The sequence below is a fragment of the Hyaena hyaena genome, unplaced genomic scaffold (genome assembly GCF_003009895.1).
Source record: "Hyaena hyaena isolate Hyena2069 unplaced genomic scaffold, ASM300989v1 scaffold_61, whole genome shotgun sequence".
Lineage (NCBI taxonomy): Eukaryota > Metazoa > Chordata > Mammalia > Carnivora > Hyaenidae > Hyaena > Hyaena hyaena.
In genome coordinates this window covers 3,961,109-3,988,592 of record NW_024080693.1, presented here as the reverse complement: position 1 = coordinate 3,988,592, position 27,484 = coordinate 3,961,109, and the positions used below count along the sequence as shown (strand labels likewise).

General features: G+C 33.5%; 1 protein-coding gene across 3 annotated transcripts in view; it reads left to right on the top strand.

The window, feature by feature from the left end:
- URI1 (URI1 prefoldin like chaperone) overlaps nucleotides 1-27,484 on the top strand; it is a 90,273-nt gene that overhangs the window by 47,614 nt on the left and 15,175 nt on the right. For all 3 annotated transcript variants that reach the window (XM_039231945.1, XM_039231946.1, XM_039231944.1), the window contains 2 exons: nucleotides 11,545-11,623; nucleotides 12,677-12,812. In XM_039231945.1, the coding sequence (XP_039087876.1) occupies nucleotides 11,545-11,623; nucleotides 12,677-12,812 (215 nt within the window). The remainder of the gene's footprint in view (nucleotides 1-11,544; nucleotides 11,624-12,676; nucleotides 12,813-27,484) is intronic.

The following is a 27,484-nucleotide window of genomic DNA, read 5'->3' as shown; positions in this document are numbered from 1 at the left end:
TGGTTTGTTTTGCAAGATTCTTTTGCCATTAGACTGAAAATTCTTTGAGGCCAAGGGGCATGTTTTCATTTTTTTTATCCACAACACCTCCTACTGTGTTTGGCATATTATAGGCACTTAATAAATGTTTAAATAAATGAAGACCTGTTATATATAACATTTTAGTTTGCAACTACTATAGCAGTACCCAGGCCTGGTAACCACGGACAGACAGAAATGTGACATTTAATTCAGCGCAGCTTCATGTGACTCTCAATCTCAGTTGCCAGTTTTCCAAAGCTTTCCAAACTACAGAAGCTTCTAAATTTACCTACACATATCTTAAAGTAGTATAGAGTACCTTATTTATATATTAAAAAATTTAAATAAATTTTCTAGTTAAAATTTGATTTTTCCTCTGAATCATTTCTAACATGGCTTGGGAAACAGACTTTTCTGTTTGTTTTTAATGAGGATCTGATACTGCTAGAATGTAAATGGCCAGTGAACTCCTCGATTTATTATATTAAAAAACTGAAACCAAAGTCTCTCTATTCCTCTGAAAGCCAGGAAATAGCTATTTGGGAGCATTGTGGCATTCTCGTGATATTTTTATTCTGTTAATTCCACAAACAGTGATTGAGTTCCTACCATATGCCAGTATTGTGTTGCTGTCTGGAATTGAATGATCCTGCCATGGAGGAATTCATAGTCAGACACTGTACAGGGAAATCACAATAATTTTGGGCTGTTTGCAGAGAGCTAGGAAGCAGAAACAGAAGCTGGAACCATTGTTAAGGATATCTTATACACTGCTTTTAAAAACATGTTGCTTTTCAGTTTCTTTAGCCCTTGGCTTTAGCCTAAAGTACAATTTGTATAGTTAAGCTCCCCTTCTTCATGAGATACATACATACATAATAAAGAAAATCAAAATACATGATTTTTAAGAAATGCTTTCTTATGCTAGTGATGTTTATACTTTCTGTGCAATTTTAAAGCATTCTTTTAAGGGACAAGTAATGAATATTCTAGGCTTCAAAAGTAATCTTAATTTTTTTTTAAAATGTAGGACAGGAAGTAAAAATATTTGTAGAAAAGTAGGAGTAAAAATGGCCTGGGGCAGACAGGATCTGCCTCCCCCCATCCCCCCTCAAATCTCTTCTAGAAAATTAATTAAAATTCCAGAACTTTGGTGAACGAGAAACATTTGTAGTATTTGTTTAGTTAATAACAGATAGTGAGGAAATGTTTGAGCCTAATAGTTGAGAATTTGTGCAACACTTTTGGAGCTAATAGTCGTTTTCAATTTAGTGAAGATTAAAAAAAATTTAAATACAACTTTTTCCCTTAAAATCCGTTACTAAACTCAGGAATTAAGATTTTTAAAAATCCACACACTATTTTCTCATTAAAATATGGATGTACTTCCTACTGTTTCATCTACCAGGACCTGATTATTCTGTTTGTAGATTATCTATAATTTTTTATCTTTTTAATTCTTCCCTAAAGAGCATGGGATTCAGAGTCTTAGACTTACATTTGAATCCTGTCATTTACTAACTAACCTTGGGTGAATTACTAAGATTCTTAGTTTTCTCCTTGTAAAGTGAGGACAGTACTACTTAACTTGAAGATCGAGTGAGATAATGTCTTTAGAACACACTGTCTGGCTCTCAATAAATATTAATAGTAGCTCTGAAATCTTTATTGGAAATTTAATTGTCAGATGAATAAAGAAAACAAAAACCTGTCAAAGCTTTGTAAATATTCCTGAATATTTTGTACTCATGCCATTATCTTCTTTTATCATGATGGAGAGATGGCTTTCTAAGCAGTGTTAGTAAAGCTTTACATTAATGTTTTTAGATAACTTTTTATTTTGAAGAATTTCAGACAAAAGACGACCGTAGTATTTTGAATCCACTTGTACTCATCACTCAGCCTCAGTAATGATCAACTCGTGGTGTCATCTGAGTGGTTGCATTTAAACAGCTTATCCCTGCCCTCTTCCTCTGCCTCCATTTTGAAATGAATCTGAAAATGTATTCCATCTGGAAATATTTCAGTATATATCTTTAAGACATAAAGCTTTTAAAAATGTAAACTAAAAATTTTTTAATTTGTCAATATATTTATATAGTTCAAAATTTAGGAAGTTCTAAGGCTATAAATGGTGTGTAGTTTTTCTCCTGCCCTTATCCTTTGTAAAAAACTGTTTTTACCGGTTTCTTGCAAATCTTTTCAGAAATAGTGTGTGTATGTGTATGTAGGTATACGTGTTTGTGCATGTGTTTTCATCCACATGTTTTTATATATTGTTCTCCCACCCTTTTTGACAAAAATGAAATCAGACCGTGGACCGTTCATTTAATTCTGTACCTTGGAGAGTGTTCTTAATTATTAGTTAATTCTTATTCCTTATTTCTTTAAAAAAAATTTTTTTTTTGGTAAAAAAATTTTTTTTAAAATGTTTTATTTATTTATGAGAGAGAGAGAGAGAGACAGCGTGAGCAGCAGAGGGTCAGTGAGAGAGGGAGACACAGAATCTGAAGCAGGCTCCAGGCTCTGAGCTGTCAGCACAGAGTCCGACGCGAGGCTTGAACCCACGAACCATGAGATCATGACCTGAGCTGAAGTTGGACACTTAACTGGCTGAGCCACCCAGGCGCCCCTCTTACTCATTATTTCATTTCCATAAATTTCATTGTGTGTTAAAGGTCTAATTTTTAGAGTTACCAAGTAAGTTTTGGTACTGACTTTTTAAAAAATAAATGATGGTAATATTACTAAGATTATGGCTTTACAACTCAAAATATATTCTTCCTAAGCTATTAAATCCATTATTTATAATTCCTAACTAAAATTACTCCAAAACTTAGTGGCTTAAAACTACAACCATTTATTTGTGTATGAATCTGTGGATGTACATATTGGGCTTGACTTACCTGTTTTGTCCTTCTGCTATTCTTGTTTGGACTGACTTGTGTGGTTGCAGCCTTTTGGTGGCTGTGTCAGCTGGGTTGTCCAAAATGGTGTCACCCACAAGGCACAAGTCTGGTGGCTAGTGCCGGTTGTTAGCTGGGCCTCTCTTCATGTGCTCTTCTATCTGGCTAACTTTACATGATGATCTCAGGGCAGCAGGAATGGAAGCTGCACGGCCACATAGTGTAGGTCAAAGGAACTCACAGAGTCAGCCTAGATTCAGAAGGTGGGAAATAGGCTGCAGTTGGTGGGAGGAGTGACAAAGAATTTATGGTTATTTTTACTGCATCATAGGTATTCACTTCTATTGAATATGTTCCACAGGAAAAAAGTTCCATTAACTTTTGTTGGTTTGTGAGAATTTAATGAAATATGGCATGTGATGCCTGGCATATACATACACATTATATGTCTGTTAGGCATTATTTGTAACCATAAATTGTCAGCATATGAATTGTGAAAACTTCATTGTCATGTTTCCTTTAAATCATGTTAAAAGGGTTTTAAGTAGTAAAGATACCTACAAAATTACTTGAAGCAGACTTAAATGAAAATACAGAAAAAGGCATTTTATGTTGTTCAGATATTTAATTTTAGAAAGAATAGCTTTAAGTATGGGCATACAAATGTTGAAACACTTGAGCATGTGAATTTTATTTATTTTAAAATTTTTATTTAAACTCCAGTTAGTTAACATACTGTGTGATAATTAGTTTCAAGTGTACAATCTAGTGATTCAACACTTACATATGACACCCAGTGCTCATCGTAAGAATTTTGAGAGAGGGATTCTAAAGCACATACTTGGCATTTGTTATTTTTTCAAAGAAAAATGGACGAAAAACACTGTTGGGTAACTAGTTTCTAGTATAGTTTATGGTCTAAGTATATAGTGTGAAATACCAGAAAGCATACTTTAACAGTTAAAAACACAGATGAAGATTTGTTTTTTTGTTTTTGTTTTGTTTGTCCTCTTTCTATTCAGGCAGTGTGGATTGATGGATATGTATATCTATCTCTGCCTGATGTTTTGAGGGATTCTTTGCCCCACAGAAACACTGAGCTATTATGTCATAACAATGCTGTGTAGTCTGTGGTATATTTCTCAAAAATTACCTGAAGCAGTTCTTTCCTGACTTGACTTCATATACTTATATAAAATTTGTTTTATTTTATTATGTATAATCTAAAATATTGACTAGTACACATTTAAAATTTTAAATTTATTCATGCTAATGACTTCATTTTTCAGTGTCCGGTAAATTTCAAAACCATGTTTTTCATAGTTCCCAATTTACTGACCACAAAGTTTTTAGTCACTGTTTTGTATTGGGCCTTCTCTTTGGGCTTTTTCATTTTTATGTGTCTTCCCTACTCCCATCCTTACCCCGGGTAGAGCAGGGAGCAACTTCCAAACCTTCTGAAGATTTTACATGCTTCTGTTCGTTGGAATTTCTCGTTATTTATGAAAGTGTCCTTAGGGACAAGGGAAAGAGGGAGGGATCATATATACAAATCCCTTTTCTCTGTCATTCTTACATTCCTGCGTAGTTTTATTTTTTTGTTTTTTTAATGGTATGGTATATTAGAGTTTAGGAGGTTAAGTAAGTTTTAGAATTTCTGCATGTGATGTTTCAAAACAAATTAAGTTGCAAAAAAAGATTCAAATTGAATGGTATTTTTTTATTAAAAAATTTTTAATGTTTATTTTAGAGAGAGAGAGACACAGAGCATGAGCAGGAAAGGGGCAGAGAGGGAGGGAGACACAGAATCCAAAGCAGGCTCCAGGCTTCAGCTCTGAGCTGTGAGCACAGAACCTGATGCAGGGCTCGAACCCACCAGCTGTGAGATCATGACCTGAGTTGAAGTCAGATGCTCAACCGTCAGAGCCACCTGGGCACCTCCAAATTGAATATTTTAAGGATGATATTTTTAAAAGCAAAATCTGAGTTAGGTTTTAAGTTCTTTGTCCTGAGTTTAAAGTGAATACATGTATAGAAAGGTTGAAATAAGAATAGAATAAAGATAAATTTACTCATAATTCTAAAGAGAAACTAGTTCTCCCTCTTTTTAAAACATGTTTCATTCCCTTCAGCTTCTTAATTCTCTGTGTGTATTTATGTTACCAAAGTCAAACTGTAAATGCTTTTTTTCTTTCTTAAAAACGTAATGATTTTTAAATTGCTGTTAGAATTTGTTACTTCTGGTAGCCCCCTAGTCTTTGTATCATTTTTGTAAGAACCACACTAGTTTAATACTTGATGGTTTTCAGAAAGTAATGCATTATAGGGGTTTTTTTTTTATAGGGCAATTTAAAAAAATAAAGCTAGAAATTTTTTAAGGGAGTTATTAAAAATCCTTAAGTATATCTCATCATTTATAACATAGTCTTTGATTATGTTTTATTCACGGTGTCCATATACATTGTTTGGTTCACAGTTTTCTATATCAGCTTAAGTTCAGTGACTCTCTGATTGATGCTACATCTCAATTTGATTTGGCAGACATAATGATTTTTCAAAATCTTTTTCTTAACTGTATTGTTTAACAGCTATATCTCCTTGCATTTTGAGGTTTTTCATTTTCTTTTTATGTTTATTTTTTTATAAGAATAAGACAATATACAATAAAAACTTATAAGCACTGAAGAGTATCATGTGGAGATGAAGTCAACAACTGTGCTTGACTGAGAGGTGGAGCACTCACTGATAATCCAGAGTGCTTGTTCTTTTTTGAGATAACAAAATTCTAAATTCTGATACATTAAAGACACTTGGGGGTGGCTAAGGAAAATGTAGGCAGTAAAAAAATTGAGGCATGCGTACAATTTAACATTTTTACTAATTTGTATTGATCTTGACTAAATTGGCAATGGTTTTCCTATTTGTATTTAAATCAACTGAGTTAAAAATAATTTTGAGAATTTTACATATTTGTTGGGTTTAAAACCAGGATTGCTCTTTTTTACTGTTACAAGACCTCAAAAAAAACTATGACCTCGAGGGGTTTATGAGTGGCTTCTACTGAAATTACATGCAAATTACAGGGCCTTTTAATCTCAGGAAAGAATCTAGTGGGTTTTTTAAAATCATTTTATTTTTTAAAATTTTTTGAAGTTTATTTTTGAGAGTGAGAGACGAGAGTGAGAGAGTGTGCGCGCGCACAAGTGAGGAACTGGTAGAGATAGAGGGAGACACAGAATGGAAAGCAGGCTCCAGGATCTGAGCTGTCAGCACAGAGCCTGACGCAGGGATGGAATTTGGGATCAGCTAGATCATGACCTAGCTCGAAATCAGCCACTTAACCGACTCAGCCACCCTACCCAGGTGCCCCAAGAATGTAGCATTTTTGTCAATCTCTCATAGGTATCAGTGACATTAAAGGACTGTGAATCATTGCTCTAGGAAAAAAACATGCAAAAAGTTTTTTTTTCTAAAATATACTTTAGAAATAAAGCATAGAAAGTTGAAAACAAAATTACAAAACCTTTAATTTGGAATTCAGAATGGCACAAACATTCAAAGCTTAAGTCGGTTATAAATTTACCATAGCTAAATTCCATCTTTTCTCAAAGGCTTTTTTTCTGATTTGTTACTGAAATATTGTATCAGTTGTAGAAAACTTGGAAAATAAAGAAAATTAAAATTATCTGTAAACTCATCACCCAAAGCTAACTGAACTAGTAAGCACTTTGGGGCATTTCTCTCACACTTAGAGTGATGATTTTTTGTGTCGTTTTTCAATATTCACGTTTGCATCTCATTTTCTTCTTAGAGCAAAAGAACACTAATGAATAAAGAAACAGGTACCCATGATAACTGACAAGTCTGAAGTCACATGCACATGTTTGTTGGTAGAACACTAGAAACAATTTCGTCTGTCCTGGCTTTGCTATGTATAATCCATTGTACTCTGTTGTCTCATTGTTGAGAAGTTAAATTGAGGAAATCTAGCAGAATGTTAGCTGCATCTGTCTCTCTTGGATAATTTTCTTTCATTAACTTTAGACAAATTACAAGTACTTATATTTAGGTTCCTTTTTATATCTGTTTCTAATAAAGTTTTTTGATGGACTCATAAAATATAAAGAACATGGAATATTTCATCAGTGTCTTCTGGTGGCATAAATTTCCTAGGTATAAAGAGTTGAGAAAAAGGAGTATGCCACCATATTGCCTGAATTTTGTCGTAGATTTCATTTGATAGTATTTTGCCTTAACCATTTTTTAAAAAGTAATGGTAATTTAATACAGATACATTTTAATCCTTAATGTGTCTCCCTTCCTACCCAAATTGCAGATCCTTTCCAATGTAGGAACAATTCATTTAGACTTTTTAAGAGGATACTTTGAAAAAAAATCATTAGCATTCCTTTCTTTAATAATGAGAAGACTCTTCTCTTTACCTGTATATAATCTGTGCCTGAATTTAATATTCCTGTATTTTCTTAATTTTAGAGGTAAGAGCCCAGGTATCCATCAAGCTAGTGGGTCTTTAACAAAGAAGCAATGTAAATAAATATAAAAAGGCATTTGAGTGATGATCCCTGCAGCGTATGGCATAAAGCTTGGTTGCAGAGGAAAAGCCCAAAAAATGGTGAACTGCATTAAAACAAAGCTTTTCTTGAATTTTTAACAGGAAGTTCTAATGTGGGTATGACGGACAAAAAATCATTTCTAAATAAGATTATACAGTTACTTATATTCCAGAATCTTTGGGTTTTGTAAATTTCTTAAATTAAAAACTTAAAGTAACTCTGCCCCATATTGAATCCAGATATTAATAGGAAAGTAAAGCCCTCTTGCTTTTTTCCCCTGCTAGTTATCACTTGATGTTTCCTGCTTTTTTTGTTTAGGACATTAGGTAAAGGGAGAGAGAATGATTGGAGATTAAAAACAAACAAACAAACCCTACAGGCTTACTGTCAATATTTCAGCCTATTCAGCTTCCTACTTTTGGTTGAAAATTAGCAAAATCTTATTTCAATCACTTATTTTAATTTTATGTACCTTTTTTATTATTTAAAGATGAAAATTGGAGACTTTCTTCCCTCAAACAAGGGATATAGAACTTTTTTTCTTTACAAAGATTTGTCAGTTGCATTTAAGAAGAGGATTAAAAATTTGGACTTGCTCTCATATTCCCTCCATCTCCTTTTTAATATTTTATTATGAAAACCTCAAACATACAGAAAAGTCGAAAGAATTGTGTAGGTGAACCTTGATCATATATCATCCATATCTCAAGCCGTTAATCCCTTTTTCTCTGATGCATTTCCAAGTAAGTCACCTGTAAATACTTGAGCATACACATCACTTAACTTGCTCTCATACTTTTCACAATTTTATGAAAATAAGGTGTTTCCTTTGGGATCTATCCTGATCTTCATCCTTAAAGTTAAGGCTAATTTGTAGTTGTGCTATGTCCTCCTTTGCTGCTGCTGCTTTAAAACAAAAGGTGCTTCTCAAGGCAGATTGTAAAATTTCTTATATATGACTTAAAGCAGTGCTTTAATTCTTAACTTTTTAAAAGATTTTAAGTAATCTCTATACCCAGTGTGGGGCTTGAATTTACAACCCTGAGATCAAGAGTCACATGCTCTACTGACTGAACCAGCCAGGCACCCTGAGTTCTTATTTTCTATAAGGAACATTGCATGAGGATATCTGCTGCAAATTAAATCTTTTTTTATTAGATAACTTTTTAAAATTAAGAATCGAAGCCTGAACCTAATCTGTAAGGATCAGATATGATGAAGACCTCCAGGTCTGTGTGTTATAAGTAATTAGGCTTAAGTGGTTTATCCCAGATGATATCTGGGTTTTATTTTCCATTTGAAAAAAAAATTAAGCAATTGACTCTTTTGACTACATATTTAAATATGACTACGGTATCTAAAAATTATGTGTTTCTAAGTAGTAAAATAGAAAAAAACAAATATCAAATTTTGTTGCAAATAAAGATTCCCCTACTTACCTTCTGTAACACAGTAGTTCTTAGATTCATTTTTATATTTTCTGCTGCATAGACTTTATGATCTTTAATGGGATTATTTAATCCAAACTCTTTGACCAAGGTGCTTGATCCTGGATACTTCTACTAGTGAGACCTTTAGAGAGAGAGTTTCTCAAGCCATAATTTCTCCGAGAGACACTGTTTGTCTCCTGCTTGCCTCCCTTCAGAATGTATTTCTGCATTTTAAATTTTTTATTTTCTTTTTGTTTTTGTTTTTGTATTTTTAGAAAACAACTCCGATTTTAGAAATAGAAACTCTAATCTTAAACTGTTCTCTAGGGTATCCACAGTTTTGTTCTAGAGAGAATCAGTGATAAGTTTAAGACTGAACATACTTGATTTGGAAGAGTGACATTGATCTCTTGTCAATGGTTCATTCTACTCTTAATATACAAAAGAGATGTTTTGTTAGGAAGCCTCCTTTTTCCAGGGGTAGTTACTAAAATAAGACACACTGAATGCTAACTTTAATACTAACTTTTTATTTTTATTTATTTAAAAAAATGTTTAAAGTTTTATTTATTTTTGAGAGCAAGAGAGAGAGCCTGCCAGTGAGTACATGAGGGAGGAGCAGAGAGAGAGAAGGAGACACAGAATTCGAAGCAGGCTCCAGACTCCATTGAGCTGTCGGCACAGACTGACATGGGACTCAAACCCACGACATGAGATCATGATCTAAGTCGACATGAGATGCTCAACTGACTGAGGCACCCAGGCGCCCCTAATAGACAGTATCCCATTTATTGCTCACACCAACCCCATATCCAGAAGCCCCCTGAATGGTAACATTTAGCTATACTGTCCTTCAATAAGTCCTGTTCTTTGTATCAAATTGAATGAATTTAACATAATGAAATTTTACCTTAGTGGATAATAGTCTTTCTTGAAGATTTTTAAATTGGTGTTTTTTGATAGTTCATGAAAAAAGGATATTAGATACTCAACGTAGATGTTTATTGCTAAACTCTTTATATTTTTTTCTCCTGAACCTGAGAGATAGTTAGCCATTATTCAGGTTTTTACCACTGAAGATGCTAAGACGAGGCTTAATTTGTGTATGTTAAGTGGTGGAGCTGGGATTCCCCCTCTAGTCGGACTTCAAAGCCAAGCTCTTCATAGTGTGTAGCCCTTTGCATGAAGCCTTTTTAAATCATTTTATTTTTATAAAAATTCATCCAGAAGGATGATTTTTCCCCTTAAATTGAATAAAGACGTTTTATATTTATATAAGATTTTGAGGGAATATTTTACAAAACACTTGAACACTAGAAAATAGAAAGTCTTGCTTGAAAGTATGCAGGTCAGAAGACCTAGGATAAATTCATTGCTTGCTGCTTTTTTGATTAAAGAGATCTGATTTCTCTTAAGATGTGGTTTTTCCATCTTCCTTCTACTTTCTTTTTTGAATGAGGAAAATGTTAATAAGTGACATTTACTATAAGAATATTTTTAGGATGAATAACATAGTATATAAGTGAAATTCCTTGATATTTTTCAAACTAAATGAGATAATTTTTATTAATTATGCTCCTCTTACTTTATGGGTGCTGAGGAGTAAACTGAAATCAATTCCATGATGTTTTTAGAGCAGTCATTTTTATTATCTGGAGAGTGATTATCTATGTTGCAATTTATTCTAATTTCAGTTTGGCATATCTACATGTTTTTAAAAATTACTTGCTGAATTGGTGAGTTTTTGTTATTTTTTTGTAAATTGAAAACACCCCTTTGCTTTAAAATTTTTCATTGCATTCATTGGTTTAGCCTGCAACCTACACACTAGGAAGGAACCATTAAAAAAACAATTTTCAGAGAAGGTTTGAAAACAGGCAACTGCATGAAGGGACTGTTCATTTTCAGCAGTTGTAAGAACTGGGTTCATAGTGTAGAAACATGTGACCATCTCTGCCCCTATGTCTTTTGGTTATTTGAAATTAATTTATTAGGTAGCTCTTTCTTGATATAACATGAAAGAGGCTCCAAAGCCAAATCGAAATGCTTTTTTGTGTTACCTCTACCTAGTTTTTTCTGGCTCCTGGTTGATTCTCCCTCACATTAATCATATTAGTATGAATGACTGAAGGGTTATTACACATTTTTCAGTTTTAAGTTTTCTGAGGGCTGAAGCATCTGATCAAATTTTGTGTTCATGATTTCTGCTCTGTAGCCAGAGCTTGTTCACTCAGAAGTTTTATTAAATCCCTTGTTTGTTCATTTTAAGTCCTTCTTTCCCTCTAAACATCAGGCCCTCCCTCAGTAGTATCTCTTTTATTTACAAATTTTATTTAGTTCAGATGATGATCTACCTTAGATGATGATCTACCTTAGAAATATTTATTCTCAAGACGTGTATTCTAATTCTAAAACCAGAGTCCTTGAAAGTCTTAATTTTTTGATAGCTATATTGTTGAGCTTGGTAAACACAGGATTTTAAAATAAAAAAATACTTTAATATTTAAATTGCTAAAATTGGGTTTTTGATTAGTTTGTCTTTTGATACATAGACTACTCGAGGAATTGTTAATTTGTGTATTCATTTAGTATCTGCTATTTTTTCATCAACAGGAAGAAGGTAGATAATGATTATAATGCCCTTCAAGAAAGACTCAGTACCTTGCCTGATAAGTTGTCTTATAATATCATGGTATGTTTGGTGCATTGCATTTAAAGTAGTATGTTGTTTCTTATAAAGATACTATGTAAAGTAAGAAGATGTTTCTTTGCTTTATGTGTATTGATTCACAAATTGACAAGCTAACAGTATCCGGAGTAACTACCATAGCAAGGGAAGTTTGTTTTGTTTTACTTTAAAATAATCCACTAATTGTTGTAATAGTTGGTATTTACTTCTTTTCTTTTTTTCAAATTTATATTAAATTATCACATTTTGGTGACACAAGTGGCATAAATGTTAGCACAAAATTTGACAAATTTGGTATGCAAATTTACTTGTGTTAGAAAACTGTAATTAAGACAGAAATATGGCACTTAGTCATTTCCTGTTAGCCAGAGCAGGAATAGATCATAATGTTGTATAATTCACAGAATTATATCCCAGAACATTGATTTTATATAAAAAGGTACTGCTAATTTTTGTCTGAATGATCTTATCGACATAGTGATCTATTTGTGCACTGTGGATTAGATTCTTTCATTGCAAGAATATTCTTTTTCATGAAGACTTTGTTCTTAATTACACTAGCCCAAATGTTTTGTAAATGTTTTCTTTATTCTACTAGCCCAATTATTTTGTAAAATTTGTACACATTAATTTGTTAATTCCATCTTTGTTTAAAAATGGCTATTTGGAAATAATTTTCAAGTTTTTTAATCAGTGGTATGCTTTATTACCTTAATATTTCATTATTACTTTACTTTCATTTAGATTTATGAATGAACACAAAGTACAAACATTCAGAGACAGTGCTAATTTCTCTGAAAGCTGTATGTAAATGTGCAGATTGCTTTTCCTGTTTTAACATTGATTTATTAACCTAAAGCAATTTTGTATATGTTTTCCTAGTGAAATTTTAATGTTAAATTTCTGTGAAGTTAACATTTTTTCTTAGTGTCAGCACAGAGCTTTTAATGCTAAGTGTTTCATAAAATGTATTTTTTAGTGTTTTTAATTTCTCTCTCTCTCTCTCTCTCTCTCTCCCTCTCCCCCTCTTTCCCCCTCTCTCCCCCTCAACCATAGGTACCATTTGGCCCTTTTGCCTTCATGCCAGGAAAACTTGTCCATACTAATGAAGTCACTGTTTTACTTGGGGACAATTGGTTTGCAAAGTGCTCAGCAAAGCAGGCTGTGGGCTTAGTCGAGCATCGGAAAGAACGTATGTACCGATTATAAATGATGTATTCCTGCTGGATGTTTATCAGTCCACAAACTGCCAAGCTGTTACTAAAAGTATTGTCCATGATGTATTTGTGATTCTGTTGAACTGTAGGGAGTTTGAGTAGAACCAACATCTGAGAATATAAGCTGGAGAATGGAACATCTGAGTTGGAAATACCACCAACATTAGTATGTTTTCAGAAATTATAAAGTGTAAAAGTCATTAATATGTGGTTTTATGAGTAGAAGTTGGGATGACATAAGACTTGGGGTCATTTTACATTTTATAATTTGTTTCAGGTGCTTTCATAAACTTACTTTTGCTTTTAATTCTTTAGTACAGAGAAGGAATTTACTTTTTATTTGTTGAAATAAGAGAGATACCTATTTGCAAAAGTAACTATGTAAAGTAAGAAGATGTTTCTTGCTTTATGGGTATTAATTCACAAATTGACAAGCTAATAGTATCTGGAGTAACTACCATAGCAAGGGAAGTTTGTTTTGTTTTACTTTAAAATAATCCACTAATAGTTGTTTTTAAGTAGAAACAATTTTTAAACATGCCTTTTGGTTTAGGGGAAGTCATACTTTTATCTATGGAGGAGTCCAGGTATGGAGAACTTGCTACCCGAAACAGTGCCCTTATACTTGTTCATTGATTTGAGGCCTCTACCTCATTTTGTTGAGGTAGTTCTTAAGTTTTGTTTATTTATGATACTGTTTGTTGGTGTATTCTTATGCACATACACATAATTGTAATTGGATGGGTTTGGCTTCAGTTCTAGCTTAGTTGCATTTTAGAATTAGGTTTAGTGTCTATGTTTTTATTTCCATAAAGCTTAAATTGATAGTATAATATCACCCCTACCTGCTTTTTAACCTTCTATTTAGATATGTATTTGAAAATAAATTTTTGAGGATTCTTCTGTATAAATGAGGTCATAAAGATAAAAAGAGGCTGACTTTTCTAAAGCTGAAATTATTTCTCTTATACATATGAGTGGGTACTAGTTAGAGAACTTGTGGGATCTATATTTGGATACTCTAATTGCAAATCAACTAGAAGTTTATAATTGATAACATATTTTGATCTTTTGTGACACTAATCAGAATCTTATTGTTAGGCCTGTATATAATTTCTGGCAGTGGTAATTCTTTTTGCATTACTACATGAAAATAAGTTATGTACATTAGAGGAAAACGAATGAGCATAATTCTTTCTTAAAAGCCTCACTTAGTGGGGAAAGCATTCTTATTTACTGGGGTAGCTCTGCTGATATGAAATCAGTTCATAGTCTGTTGAAGTTTGTTCATTCTGATTATCATATACATATTTCAGCAAAGAAATCTTTAGAATCAGTTACGACTTAATATATTAATGAGATAATGCTTCTAGTAGAATAGAGCTCTAGAATAGAGAAGTATTTTTTGGTAAGTCATTTTCCATTGTTAAATATGGTTTTGGGAAATGACCAAACATGGCTTTTGGGATCAGAGTTGATCTAAAATAATTTTCAGAATACATACCTATACATTACATTTGAGAACCTATTATAAATTCTGAAAAGTTTTATTCACATAGTTTTATGCTCATTTTAATAACCAAAGAAAATGTTTAGATATATTGTTATACCTAATGTTTATTAAGGAAAGATGCTTTATTTTTCTTAAGAAGAAGTATAACAAGTTTAACATACAGTCACCAACCTCACTGTTGACAGGGTAATTGGAGAATGTGGAGGGAGGTTTTTGAATGTTTAAAAAGTAGTCAAATTGAAGGACAAAAATGGATGTACAAAAGGATTCAGTGGTGTCTCTAAAGGAGATAATTTTTAAGAGCGTCTCATTCTTTTGTGCTCACATCTTGCATTTTTGCCATTTAACATGAATATGACCAGCTTTGTAAAGTTTCTTTTTTAAAAAAATGTAAGATTATCAGAGTGAAATTGACTTCTTAGTTGGTATACTATTCCATGAGTCACAACACAAGTAAAGATTTATTTAACAATTGCCACTATCAGAATATAGAATAGGGTCCGGATATGCTAGTCAGGGTCACACCAGAAACTCCCTCATGCTTCCCCTTTGTTGTCACACCCTACTCTGTAAGGCCTGACAATCACCGATCTGTTCCTATTACTGTTAAGTTTACCTTTTCCACAGTGTTGTAACCTTCTGAGACTGACTTCTTTCACTCACCATAATGCCTCACTTAAGGTGTGCTGTGTATGAAAAGGTCATTTTTTTTTTTTTTTTTTTTTTACTGCTGAGTATTTTTTCATTATATTCATGTACCACAGTGTTTCTGTTGATCCATCAGAGGACATTTGGTTTGCTTTCATTTTCTGGAATTATGAACAGAGCTGCCATGAACCTTTTGTGTTTTGTGTTACTGTAAAATTTTATTGCTGTTGATAAAACACCTACAAGTGAGATTGCTAGGTCATACGGTGAGTGTGTTCAGTTTTTAAGAAACTTTCATGCTATTTTCCAATGAAGCTATATTGTTTTCCATTCCCCCAGTCCCAACAGGTATGAGAGCCCTAGAGCTTTGCATCCTCACCAGCACTTGGTATTCTTAGTTTTAAAAATTTAAGCCATTTCAGTAGATGTAAAGCAGTTTTAACTTGCATTTCCCTAATGGCTAATGATGGTGAGCATTGATTCATCCACTTACCTGTCATTTACGTATCCTGTTTTATCTGTTTAAAAAAAAAATTTTTTTTATGTTAATTTATTTTTGAGAGACAGAGAGAGAGACAGACATTGAGCAGAGGAGGGGCAGAGAGAGAGGGAGACACAGAATCTGAAGCAGGCTCCAGGCTCTGAGCTGTCAGCAAAGAGCCTGATGTGGGGCTTGAACTCAATGGACCACGAGATCTTGACCTGAGCTGAAGTCGGAGGCTTAACTGACTGAGCCATTCAGGAGCCCTGAGTTTATCTGTTGAAGTCTTTTGCCCATTTTTAAAAATTTGGTTATATTTTGTCTTACTCTTGAGTTTTGAGAGTTCTTCATATATTCTAGATACAAGTTATTGGTTAAATATGTGAATTACACATACTTTCTCCCAGGATGCATCTTGTCTTTTTGTTCTTTGAACAGTTTATTTCCAGAGCGAAAGTTTTTAGTTTTGAAGTCTAGTTTATTTTTATTTTTTTTTATTATGGGTGATGTGTTTGGTGTCATCTCTAGAATGCTTTACCTGATCTCAGTTCATGAAGATTTTCTGTTTTCTTCTATAAAATGTTTATAGTCAACCATTTTATACTTGCTTCTGTGATCCATGTTAATTTCTGTATAAGGTTTGAGGTTTAAGTCTCCAATCTTTTTATGTATAGATGTCTGGTTGTTCTAACATTATTTGTTGCAAATCCTTTCTCCATTCAGTTGCCTTTGTACCTTTGTCAAAAATGAATTGGTAATCCAAATCACAAAAGGATACCATTTCATCCCAATTAGAACAAGCTGTGATTAAAAAGACAGACAATAACTTGTATTGGTGAGGATATGGAAAATTACAAACCTCATATGATGCTGGTGGGAATGAAAATTGACGTAGCTACTTTGGAAGACAGTTTGGAATTCTTCCTAGAGTTAAACATTGAGTTTACCATATAGTTCTTTACCACACCTAGGCAGTATTATACCCAAGAGAAAGTAAAAATAGATGTCTGCACAAAACTTGAACATGAATATTAATAACATTATTCATAATTATTCATATTACATAAAAAGTGTAAACAACCCAAATGTCTGTCATCCAGTGAATTGATAAATAAAATGTGAATGTTATTTGGCAAGAAAAAAAAATGTGCCTTGAAAACAATGTGGTAAATGGAAAAGGCCAGCTACAAAAGACTACATATTATAGGATTCCACTTCTATGAAATACATAGAATAGGCTTTTTATAAAACTAAAGCTCTGTTAGTGGTTACTTAGGGCTAGGAAGGTATGAGGGAGATTGGAGAGGGACTTTATTTCTTTGAAAAGGTTATATTTGGAGATGACACAAAATTTAAAGAATTTCTTTGAAAAATAAGTATCTCTTCTCCTGTCCCTTGGCATCCACTTGGCCAACTTGGAGGCATTACTGTTATTAGTGTCTTACCATTTTGTGTATTCACATCTCAAAACTTGTGCATTCCTAACCCATTATATACACACCTGTAGCACATTTTTTTTTTTTTTTTTTACATCTTGCTGTCTTTTTTAATGGTTGCAGAGCATTATATGGGTATAACATTATTTAGCTACTCCCTTTTTGGTCATAATGATAAATGATAAATAAAGATTATTATCCTCTTACTCAGCTGACTTCCCTCCCTTTCCTCCTTTCTTCCTCTCCTTTGCTCCCTCTCTTCCTTCTTTCCTTCTGTTTATTGTGGTAAAATATACATAAAGTTTGTCATTTTAACCATTTTTAAAAGTACAGTTTAATGGCATTAAGTGTATGGTGGTGGTTTAACCATAACCGTTGTCCATCTCAAGAACTTTTCATCTTTCGAAACTGAAACTCTGTATTGTAAATAATAACTCCCATTCCTTCCTCCCAAGTAGCGCCTGGTAACCAATATTCTACTTTTTCTGTCTATGAAATTTGTTTATTCTAGACACCTCATATAAGTAGAATCATAATATTTGTCTTTTAGTGACTAGCTCATTTCACTGAGCATAATGTTTTCAGGATTCATCCATGTTGTAGAATGCATCAGAATTTCCTTCCTTTTAAAGGTTGAATAATATTCTATTGTATGTACGTACATTTTGTTTATCCGTTCATATGTCAATGGTCACATGGGTTGTTTTTACTTTTTGGCTGTTGTGAATAATGCTGTTGTGAACATGGGTATATACAAATATCTTTTCAAATCCCTGCTTTTGACTCTTTGGGGTATATATTCAAAAGTGGAATTGCTAGGTTGTACGGTAATTTTATTTTTTGAGGAACCACCATGTTGTCTTCCACAGTGGTTGGATCATTTTACATTACTGCAGTGTACAAAAGGATCCAGGTTTTCCACATCCTTGACAACTCTTTGTTTACTATTTCTTTGATAATAACCATCTTAATGGTTTGATTTGCATTTCTCTAATGACTAAGGATGTTTGTTGAGCATTTTCATGTGCTTATTGGCCATTTGTAGAAAAATCTTCAGAGAAATGTCAATTCAAGTCCTTTGCCCGTTTTTAAATTGGGTTGTCTTTTTGTTGTTGAGTTATAAGAGTTCTTTATATATTCTAAATAGGAGTCCCTTATCAGATATATGATTTATCAGATATATGATATTTTCTCTCATTCTGTGGTTTGCCTTTTCACTATATTGATGATGTCCTTTGATGCACAAAAGTTTTAAATTTTGATGAACTCCAGTTTGTCTATTTTTTTTCTTTTGTTGCTTTTACTTTTAGTGCCCAATCCAAGAAATCATTGCCAAATCCAGTGTCATGAAGTTTTCCCCCTATGTTTTCTTCTAAGAATTTCATAGTTTCAGCTCTTCATGTTAGGTCTTTCTTCCATTTTCAGTTAATTTTTGTATATTGTGTAAAGTAAAGGTCCTGCTTCATTCTTTTGCATGTGGCTGGCTATTCAGTTTTCCCAATAGCGTTTGTTGAAAACACTGTCTCACTCTATTGAATCGTTGACACTGTTGAAAATTCTTTGGTAATACATAGGAGGATTTATTTCTGGGTTCTCTATCCTGTTTTATGATCTATATGTTTGTCTTAATGTCAGTACCACAGTGTTTTTGATTACTGTGCCTTTATAGAAAGTTTTAAAATCAAGAAGTATGATCTTTGATCTTTTTAAAAATTGTTTTGCTGTTCAGTGTCTCTCAAGATTGCACATGAATTTTGGGGTGGATTTCTTCTGTTTCTGCAAAAATGTTGGGACTTTGATAGGGATTGCATCGAATTTGTAGATTGCTTTGGGTAAAATGACATCTTAACAATATTAAGCCCTGTCATCCATCAACACAGGATGTCTTTCCATTATTTGTGTTTTCCTTATGTTCTTTCAGCAACATATTTGTAGTTTTTAGTGTATAAGTCTTGTGCTTTCTAGGCTAAACTTATTACTAAATATCTTTTTAATGCTAACGTAAATGGAAATTATTTTTCTAAATTCCTTTTCAGATTGTTCATTGCTAGTGTACAGAAATGCAGCTTATTTTTGAGCGTTAATTTTGTATCCTACAACTTTGCTGAATTTATTAGCTTTTTAACAGTGTGTGTTTGTAATATTGTGAGTTCCCTACATATAAGTTCATATCTGTCAATAGAGATAATTTTACATATTCTTTTCCAATTTGGATGCTTTTTATTTCTTTTTCTTGCCTAATTGTTCTTACTAGAACTTTTAGTACGGTGTAGATAACGATAGTAGGCATCCTCATCTTGTTCTTAATATTAGGGGGAGATTTTTCAGTTTTTCACTATTGAGTATGATGTCAATTTATATGCTTTTTATCATGTTTAGGAAGTTACCTTCTATTTCTAGTTTACTGAGCGTTTTGTATTGTGAAGTAATATTGGATTTTGTCAAAGGCTTTCACTGCATCAGTTCAGTTTCAGGTGTACAACATAAAGGTTTGACTTACATATGTTGTGAAATGATTACCACAATAAGCTTTAATTAACATCTATCACCTCATATACATACAATAAAAATAAATGGACAAAAAATATCTTTTTATTACCTGTAATGACAACTCTTAGGATTTACTGTCTTACAGTTTTCATATATATCACACAGCAGTGGTAACTGTAGTTATCATATTATACATTATATTCCTAGTTCATTTATCTTATAACTGGAAGTTTGTACATTTGGATCACCTTCCTCCAATTCCCCCAGTCCCCCATTTGTCAGCATTTTGTTGAGGATTTTTTGCATGTCTACTCATAAGGGATATTAGCCTGTAGTTTTCTTTTAATATCTTTGGTTGGCTTCATAGAATGTGCTCCTTCCTCTTCAGTATTTTGAAAGAGTTTGAGAATTGATGTCATTTTTTTCTTGAATGCTTAGTAGAATTAATCTATGAGGCCATCTGTTACTGGGCTTTTCATTGTTGGGAGGTTTTTGAATACTGATTCAATCTCCTTGTTACAGGTCTATTCAGATTTTCTATTTATTACATCATTTTTAGTAGTGCATTTGTTTCTAAGAATTTGTCCATCTAGATCATCCACTTTGTTGACATTTAGTTGTTTGTAGGATTTTCTTATAATCCTGTTTATTTCTGTAAAATAAATAGAATTGTCCCCACTTTTGTTTCTGATTTTAGAGATTTGAGTTCTGTCTCTCTCTCTCTCTCTTTTTTTCTGGCCTGTCTAGGTAAAAACCTGTCAATTTTGTTGGTCTTTTCAGAAGGTCTATTTTTGTTGATTTTCCTGTATTGTTTTTATATTCTCAGTTTATTTCCATTCTAATCTTAGTTCTTTTCATCTGCTAGCTTTCAGTTTAGTTCAGTTCAATTTTCAAGTTCCTTTTAAAGCATACAGTTAGGCTCTGATTTGAGATCTTTTTTTTTTAATGTATGTGTCTACAGGTATAAATTTCTTTCTTAGCAGTGTTTTCACTGTATCCTGTAAGTTTTGTTATGTTCTGTTTTCCATTTTCATTGGTTTCAAGGAATTTTCTAATTAATTTTGTGATTTCTTCTTTGACCCATTAATTCATGTTCTCTTAAATTTCCATGTATTTGTAAATTTTTCAGTTTTCTTCCTGTTACTGATTTCTAGTTTCATTGCTTTGTGATTGGAAAAAAATACTTTGTATGATTTCAATATTTTATTTTATTTATTTTAAAAATTTTTTAATGTTTTTATTTTTGAGAGACAGCGTATGAGCAGGGGAAGGGCAGAAAGAGAAGGAGACACAAAATCTGAAGCAGGCTCCAGGCTCTGAACTGTCAGCACAGAGCCTGACATGGGGCTCGAAGTCGCGAACCGCAAGATCATGCCCTGAGCCAAAGTTGGCCACTTAACTGACTGAGCCACCCAGGCACCCCTATTTTATTTATTTTAAAGTTTACTTTTTTTTTTTTTTTTTGAGAGAGAGGAGGAGGGGCAGAGAAAAGGAGACAGAGTATCCAAAGTAGGCTCTGTGCTGACAGCAGAGAGCCTGATCCGAGGCTCAAACGCACGAAGTGTGAGATCATGACCTGAACCAAAGTCTGGTGCTTAGCTGAGTGAGCCACCCAGTCACCCTATTTTATAGTTTTTAAAATTTTAGTGCATTCCTGGGTTCAGTGCTCATCACAAGTGCCCTTCTTGGCACCCATCACCCATTTAGCCCATTTTCTACCCACCTCCCTCCATCAGCCCTCAGTTTGTTCTCTATCATTAAGAGTCTCTTGCAGTTTCCCCTCTCTTCTCTACTCCCCCCCCCCCGCCTTTCCCATATGTTTATCCATTTTGTTTCTTAAATTCCACCTATGAGTGAAATCATACGGTATTTGTCTTTCTCTGATTAACTTATTTCATTTAGCATAATACATTCTAGCTCCATCCATGTGATTGCAAATGGCAAAATTTCATTGTTTTTGATGGATGAGTAATGTACCCCATCTTCTTTATCTGTTCATCAGTTGATGGACATTTGGGCTCTCCGTAGTTTGGCTATTGTTGATAATGCTGCCATAAACATTGGGGTGCATGTACCCCTTTGAAACTGTATTTTTGTATCGTCTGGGTAATGGTTTCAAAATTTTAAAGAGTTATTTTGTGGCTTATCATATGGTTTTTCTTGGAAATGTCCCATGTTCTCCTTAGAAGAATATGTATTCTGTTCGATAGAGTGTTTTGTCTCTATAGTTTTGTTCAAGTCCTTGATTATTCTTATTTCTTGTTCAGTCCTTTATTGTAAGTAGAGTATTGATGCCTCCTTTTATTGGAGGACTAACTATTTTTCCCTTGGATTCTGTCAATTTTAGCTTCGTATATTTGACACTATGTTGTTAGGTGTGTATATGTCTGTAACTGTTATATTTTCCTGATACATTGAAATTTTTATCAATATAAAATATCCTGTCTCATATTAGCATAGCCATTCCAGTTCTCTTTTTGTTACTATTTGCATAGAAAAGCTTTTCCAACCTTTTACTTTCAACCTGTTTGGCTCTCTTGTAGACCACATATATATAATTGGATCCTGTTGTTTTTTTTAATCCATTCTGCCAAGCCATACCTTCTTTTGGATTTATAATCACTACTTATAGGGTAGGGTTTACTTTTCTCACTTTTAAAATTTGTTTTCTCTATCTTAGAATTTTAGTGTCTAATTTCCTTCATTATTGCCTTTGTGTGTAGTTGATTTATTTTCCTTTGTGTTTAGTTGATTTTTTTGTAGTAAATTTTTGATTCCCTTCCCACTTTTTTTAAATTGGCTTTTTTAAAGAAATGTTTATTTTTGAGAGAGAGAGAGAGAGAGAGCGAACACAAGCAGGGGAGGGGCAGAGAGAGAGGGAGACACAGAATCCGAAGCAGGCTCCAGGCTCTGAGCTGTCAGCACAGAGCCTGACGCGGGGCTCGAACTCAAGAGAGGTAAGATCATGACCTGAGCCAAAAGTCAGAGGCTTAACCGACTGAGCCACCCAGGTGCCCCTCCCACTTCTTTAATTAATATCTTATAGATATATTTTTGTGCTTACTATGGATATTACATATCAACACAGGATGTTTCCTAAGGTTATAATAATTTTGAATTGATTCGAACTTAACTTCAATCACATATAAAAACTCTATTTCTGTACCACTCTGTCTCCTTCTTTAAATTATTGATGTAACATATTAGATCTTTATACATTATGTACCTGTTAACATAGATTTGTAATGATTTTTTATGCATTTTTCTGTATATCCAGTAGGAAATAAAATGTGGAGTTACAAACCATAATGACAGTAATACTGGTTTTTATTTTTGCCTATGTTTACTGATAGTGGATTTTTTTAAAATCTTCATATGGCCTCCAGTTACTGTCTAGTGGCTGTTCATTTCAACCTGAAGAATTCTTAGCATTTCTTGTAGGACAGATTTAGTGATAAGGATCTCCTTCAGCTTTTGTTTATCTAGAAATGTCTTATTTCTTATTTAAAAAAATTTTTTTTAAATGTTTTATTTATTTCTGAGAGAGAGACAGAGACAGGGACAGCATGAGCAGGGGAGGGGCAGAGAGAGAGGGAGATCCAGAATCTAAAACAGGCTCCAGGCTCTGAGCTAGCCATCAGCATAGAGCCTGACGTGGGGCTTGAACCCATGAACCATGAGATCATGACCTGAGCCGAAGTCGGATGCTCAACCTACTGAGCCACCCAGGTGCCCCATTTCTTTCTCATTTTTGAAGGACAGTTACAGGATATAGGATTCTCAGTTGATAGTTTTGGGTTTTTTTCCTCAGTACTTTTAAGTATTTCAGCCCAGCTGCTTTCCAGCCTTCAAGGTTTCTTCTGAGAAATCTGCTTATATTCTCACTGAGGATCCCTTATAGGTGATAAATTGATCATCTCTTGGCTCCTTTCAAGATTCTCTATCTTTCAAAAGTATGATTATGTGGCAGGTTAAAATGCCAGAAACTTCTCGCTTTTTGATTGTGATTTTTTCTTGGTTGGGTGTTTGCTTAGTTGTTACAGACCTTTGACTATCTTCCAGAGCTCCTCTAGTTAGTGTCTGATTGTTCTTGGATGTTTTTTGGTTGTGGTGGGCTGGGGAGACAAGGGCTTAGAACTTTTTAGTCTATAATTTTGCTCCTTATTGTTGTTTTAAGTGAAGATTTTATTTTCTTTTGGGCATGGGAAATTTTTGAGCCTGTTTGTAATAAGCATACTGAGTGATTAATGGTTTAAGAGAAAGATGAATACAAGATCCTAGATGTGATGGGATTAAATATACAGAAATGTAGCTTTGAAAAGCATCAATGAAAAAGAGAAAGGAGCAAATATAGATGAAGAATATTTGTGTTAGTGAAGTTAAAAGTTCAAATTTTCACAGAAATAAAGTTAAATGTATTTAGAGGTATGAGAGGTTAGAGGGTTAGCAGGTATGTATGGAATACGTGTTGTGGGAAATGTGATATGGCCATCAACAATTTTATAATTTATCTTATGAGGCAATATGTGTGTTCTTGCGTATCTTCTGTGAGGCATACATAAGTTCATTGATATTTTGTTATAATTTATATTTGGTTTTATAACTTATGATTTGATTTTTATCTATATAATAAATATATACTTAGGATTTGTGTTTTATCTGTATAATAAATGTATGTAGCTTTAAAACATCTTGTATTTTCTGAAAACATAATGAAAAAGTAGCAGGGTCTTGCTTAGTCCCCCTTAGCTCCCATTTCCTATTCCCCAGAGGTAATTATTTTCAGTCTCTTGGCTAATCTTTTGCTCTTTTCTTTTTTCCCATGTTTCCCAGGTTCTATTTTCTTGACTGTTTTTCAGTTTTATGTAGTATTTGTTAGTTCCCTGCCTGTAATTAAAGGCTAGCATTTAGATCATTAACATGCTCTTCTCCCTGTCCCTGCTCCCCAAATCTTTTTAATATTATTTTATTATAATTTTTGTTAAATCATTGTTCATGCTTAGGTATAATTCCATTTCCATTCTTTTGTGGCTTATCATTTGAAGTTAACTGCTTTTTGTTTGTTGCATAATGACATGTGTGTTTCATTAATTCACTCAAACACTTTGATTTTATTTGTAAGAGACCCATGTGCTGGAGTTCTTCATAGTCTTGCTTTAGTTTGGCCTGGCTTCTATCTTGGAAACAAAACAAAATAGCTATCTTCTTGGTGTCTTCCTTTACCATTATACTGTGTCTTAACTGCCTATATATTCCTTGTTCCATGGTTCCCATGGCATCTCCTTTCAGGTTTTACTCATTTTGTTGGTGTATATAGCCTTTAGTAACTTTCTGGAGGTATGTGTGGGAGATACATTTTTTGAAATTTTACATGTCTGAAAATATTTTTTATACTCTAACTTTTGGTAACCAGACTGTTAGAACTCTAGGTTTTCTTTTTTTAAACATTTTTTCCTTCAGAAATTTGAAGATCTTAGTTACTTTTTGTCTTATATATTGCTTTTGCAAAATCTGAAGCCATTCTCCTTCCTCTATATGTAACTTGTTTTGTTTTTGTTTTTAGAAGCTCTAGGTTTCTGTCTTTATTCCCCATGATATGAAATGCCACAGTGATATATACCTCATTGTGTTTTTTTTTTAATTTTCAGGTTCTTTGATGGGGTTCTTCAAGTGTGGAGATGGATTTCCTGCAGTCCTAGAAAAGTTTTAATATTATTTCTTTAATAATTTCCTTGTTATTCATCTCTTTAAGTTTTGAAGTGATTTCTTTTTGTTGTTGGAATCATGGATTTTAAAAAAAATCTGTACATTTTCGTTCTTAGGAGCTCTGTAGTTTTGTTTACTTTGTTATTTTTTTTTAATGTTCCTTTGGTATAGCATCCTGTTCTTGTTTCATGAGTACAGAGTTGGGTTTTTTTGGATTTTAAAGTTTTCTTTGGGGGTGCCTGAGTGACTCGGTTGAGCGTCCGACTTTGGCTCAGGTCATGATCTTACAGTTTGTGGGTGCGAGCCCTGCGTTGTGCTCTGTGCTGATGGCTAGCTCAGAGCCTGGAGCCTGTTTTGGATTCTCTCTCTCTCTCTCTCTCTCTCTCTCTCTTTCTGTCTCTCTGACCCTCCCCTTCTCATGCTGTCTTTCTCTGTCTCAGAAATAAATAAAAAATATTTCTAAAAAATTTTAAAAAAAGTTTTCTTTGTGCATTGCCTTTGTTTCTTCTACAGTGTATTTTTATCTTTTACTTTTCTTCTTCCTTTATTCCCTCCTTCCCTTCCTTCCTCTTTGACATTAATAGTGAAGACTCTAATGATATTTGGTAATCCTTGGCTAACCATTTATACTTAAGAGGTAAGTACTGTTAGGAAGGTGTGTGCATGGGTAGAGTTTGATTATTAGGCCTTTCTCTAGGGAGGTAGGGTGGCAAACTGATTTTGTTTCATTGAGGAATCTACAACAGTTAGCAGTTTTGGGCTTAATCAGAATCCTACAGAAGAATTTTCTAATCTTTATCCTTGTGTTTTGGGAACCAGGCTAGGTGTTTCAGGGTTCAATTTGTACACTGTTTTCGATAAGACTTTTCCTAGTTTCTCCTTTGTTCATCACCCCTTCCATAGTCTCTGCAAACCACTCTAGGCTGTAAATCCTTTGTTTAGTAAAGAAAGGGGAAATGACCTGGCTTAACTTTGTGAGGTTGAGGTTTGGAACCTAACCATTCTGTTCAGACTTTCATCCAGATCTTTGTTTTCAGCTCACCCTTCTGTTGAGAAATATTTCCAAGAGAGGATTCTCTCCCTGCCTGACAGCCCAGGTTGACTTGCTGCAGCTTCCCCGCTGCAGTTAGATGTTGGCTTTTTCTGTTGAACACAGTCTGTTATCACTTATGCAGTTGCCAAGACTTGGTTGACATCATTTTGTCTAACGTATTTCTTTTTTTCTTTTCCCATTATCTTTGTCTTCATGCCTTTGATAAAAATACTTAGTTGTTATTTTAACATAAGGTATGCGGGAAAAGTAAATATGAAGTGCATGAATTCAATCTTTGTGTTAAAGCAAAAGTGCAAACCTTGGGGCTAGTTTATGGAGAGATCTTGCTTGTACAGAGGTTTGTGAACATTGCCACCAGGGGGCATGTCCTGTTGGAACTGGTAAGAGAATACTGAAAACCTTGAGCACACAACAGGAGGTTGAGCTTGGAGTGGTCACAGAGGATTCAGAAGAGACTTGTTTCTACAGACTGGGTCATATTTAGCACATATGGGTATATGTAAGAAGACTAGGTAAAAAGACTGCTTTCATGAATGAAGTCTGTAACTTTTACTTAGGCTTTGCAGATTTTATTACGTCTATAACTATTCCTTTAAAATATATATAACTCCACAAGCTGTTAACTAAATATTTCTAAATATTTGGTCCTACTTGGTGAATAGTATATCATTTATCTTAGGTGAAAATGATTCAGCTCAAGTTTTTAAGAGCTTGTAGATTTTCTTCTCTAGTTTAAACATGGTCTTTAAAATTTGCACTATCAGTTTGCTTTCAGTCTCCCTTTTCATAGCTAGTTCAAAGAATTTCAGCCAGATCTGGACAAATTATATTATAGATTCTGAATTAGTGAAGGTTTAAAAACTACTAGGTTACACTTGTGCAGAAATAACATGAAGGCTGATTTTGTCGGCAAAACGAGTAATGACTATATTGAATTCTTTCCTTTTGAAATCCTGTAAAATTTAACTTCTCACTTTTAGTTAAAATTATCATTGTTTGAAAACAGCCTTTATTCTCCTTTCTTCCAAGTAATTTCTTTCTCAGATTTACTGGTTTTCATTTTTACTTTCTTTAGTATACGTGGAGCTACACATATCCTGTTTTTTGAAAGTTTGTGTTAGCCTTTTGTATGAAAGAGTGATGTTAGTACCTTGTTTTTCCTAACTGAAAGAAATCTGAATAGAAAAATTCACTTTTATGAAGAATGGCGAAAAGCAAAAATAGCATTTAAAAGTTTATTTTGGAGCAAGCCTTTATAGAAGCATCTTATACTCTGAGCACCTCTAAGCACCTTCCCTGGGGATGATGCTGAGAATTAA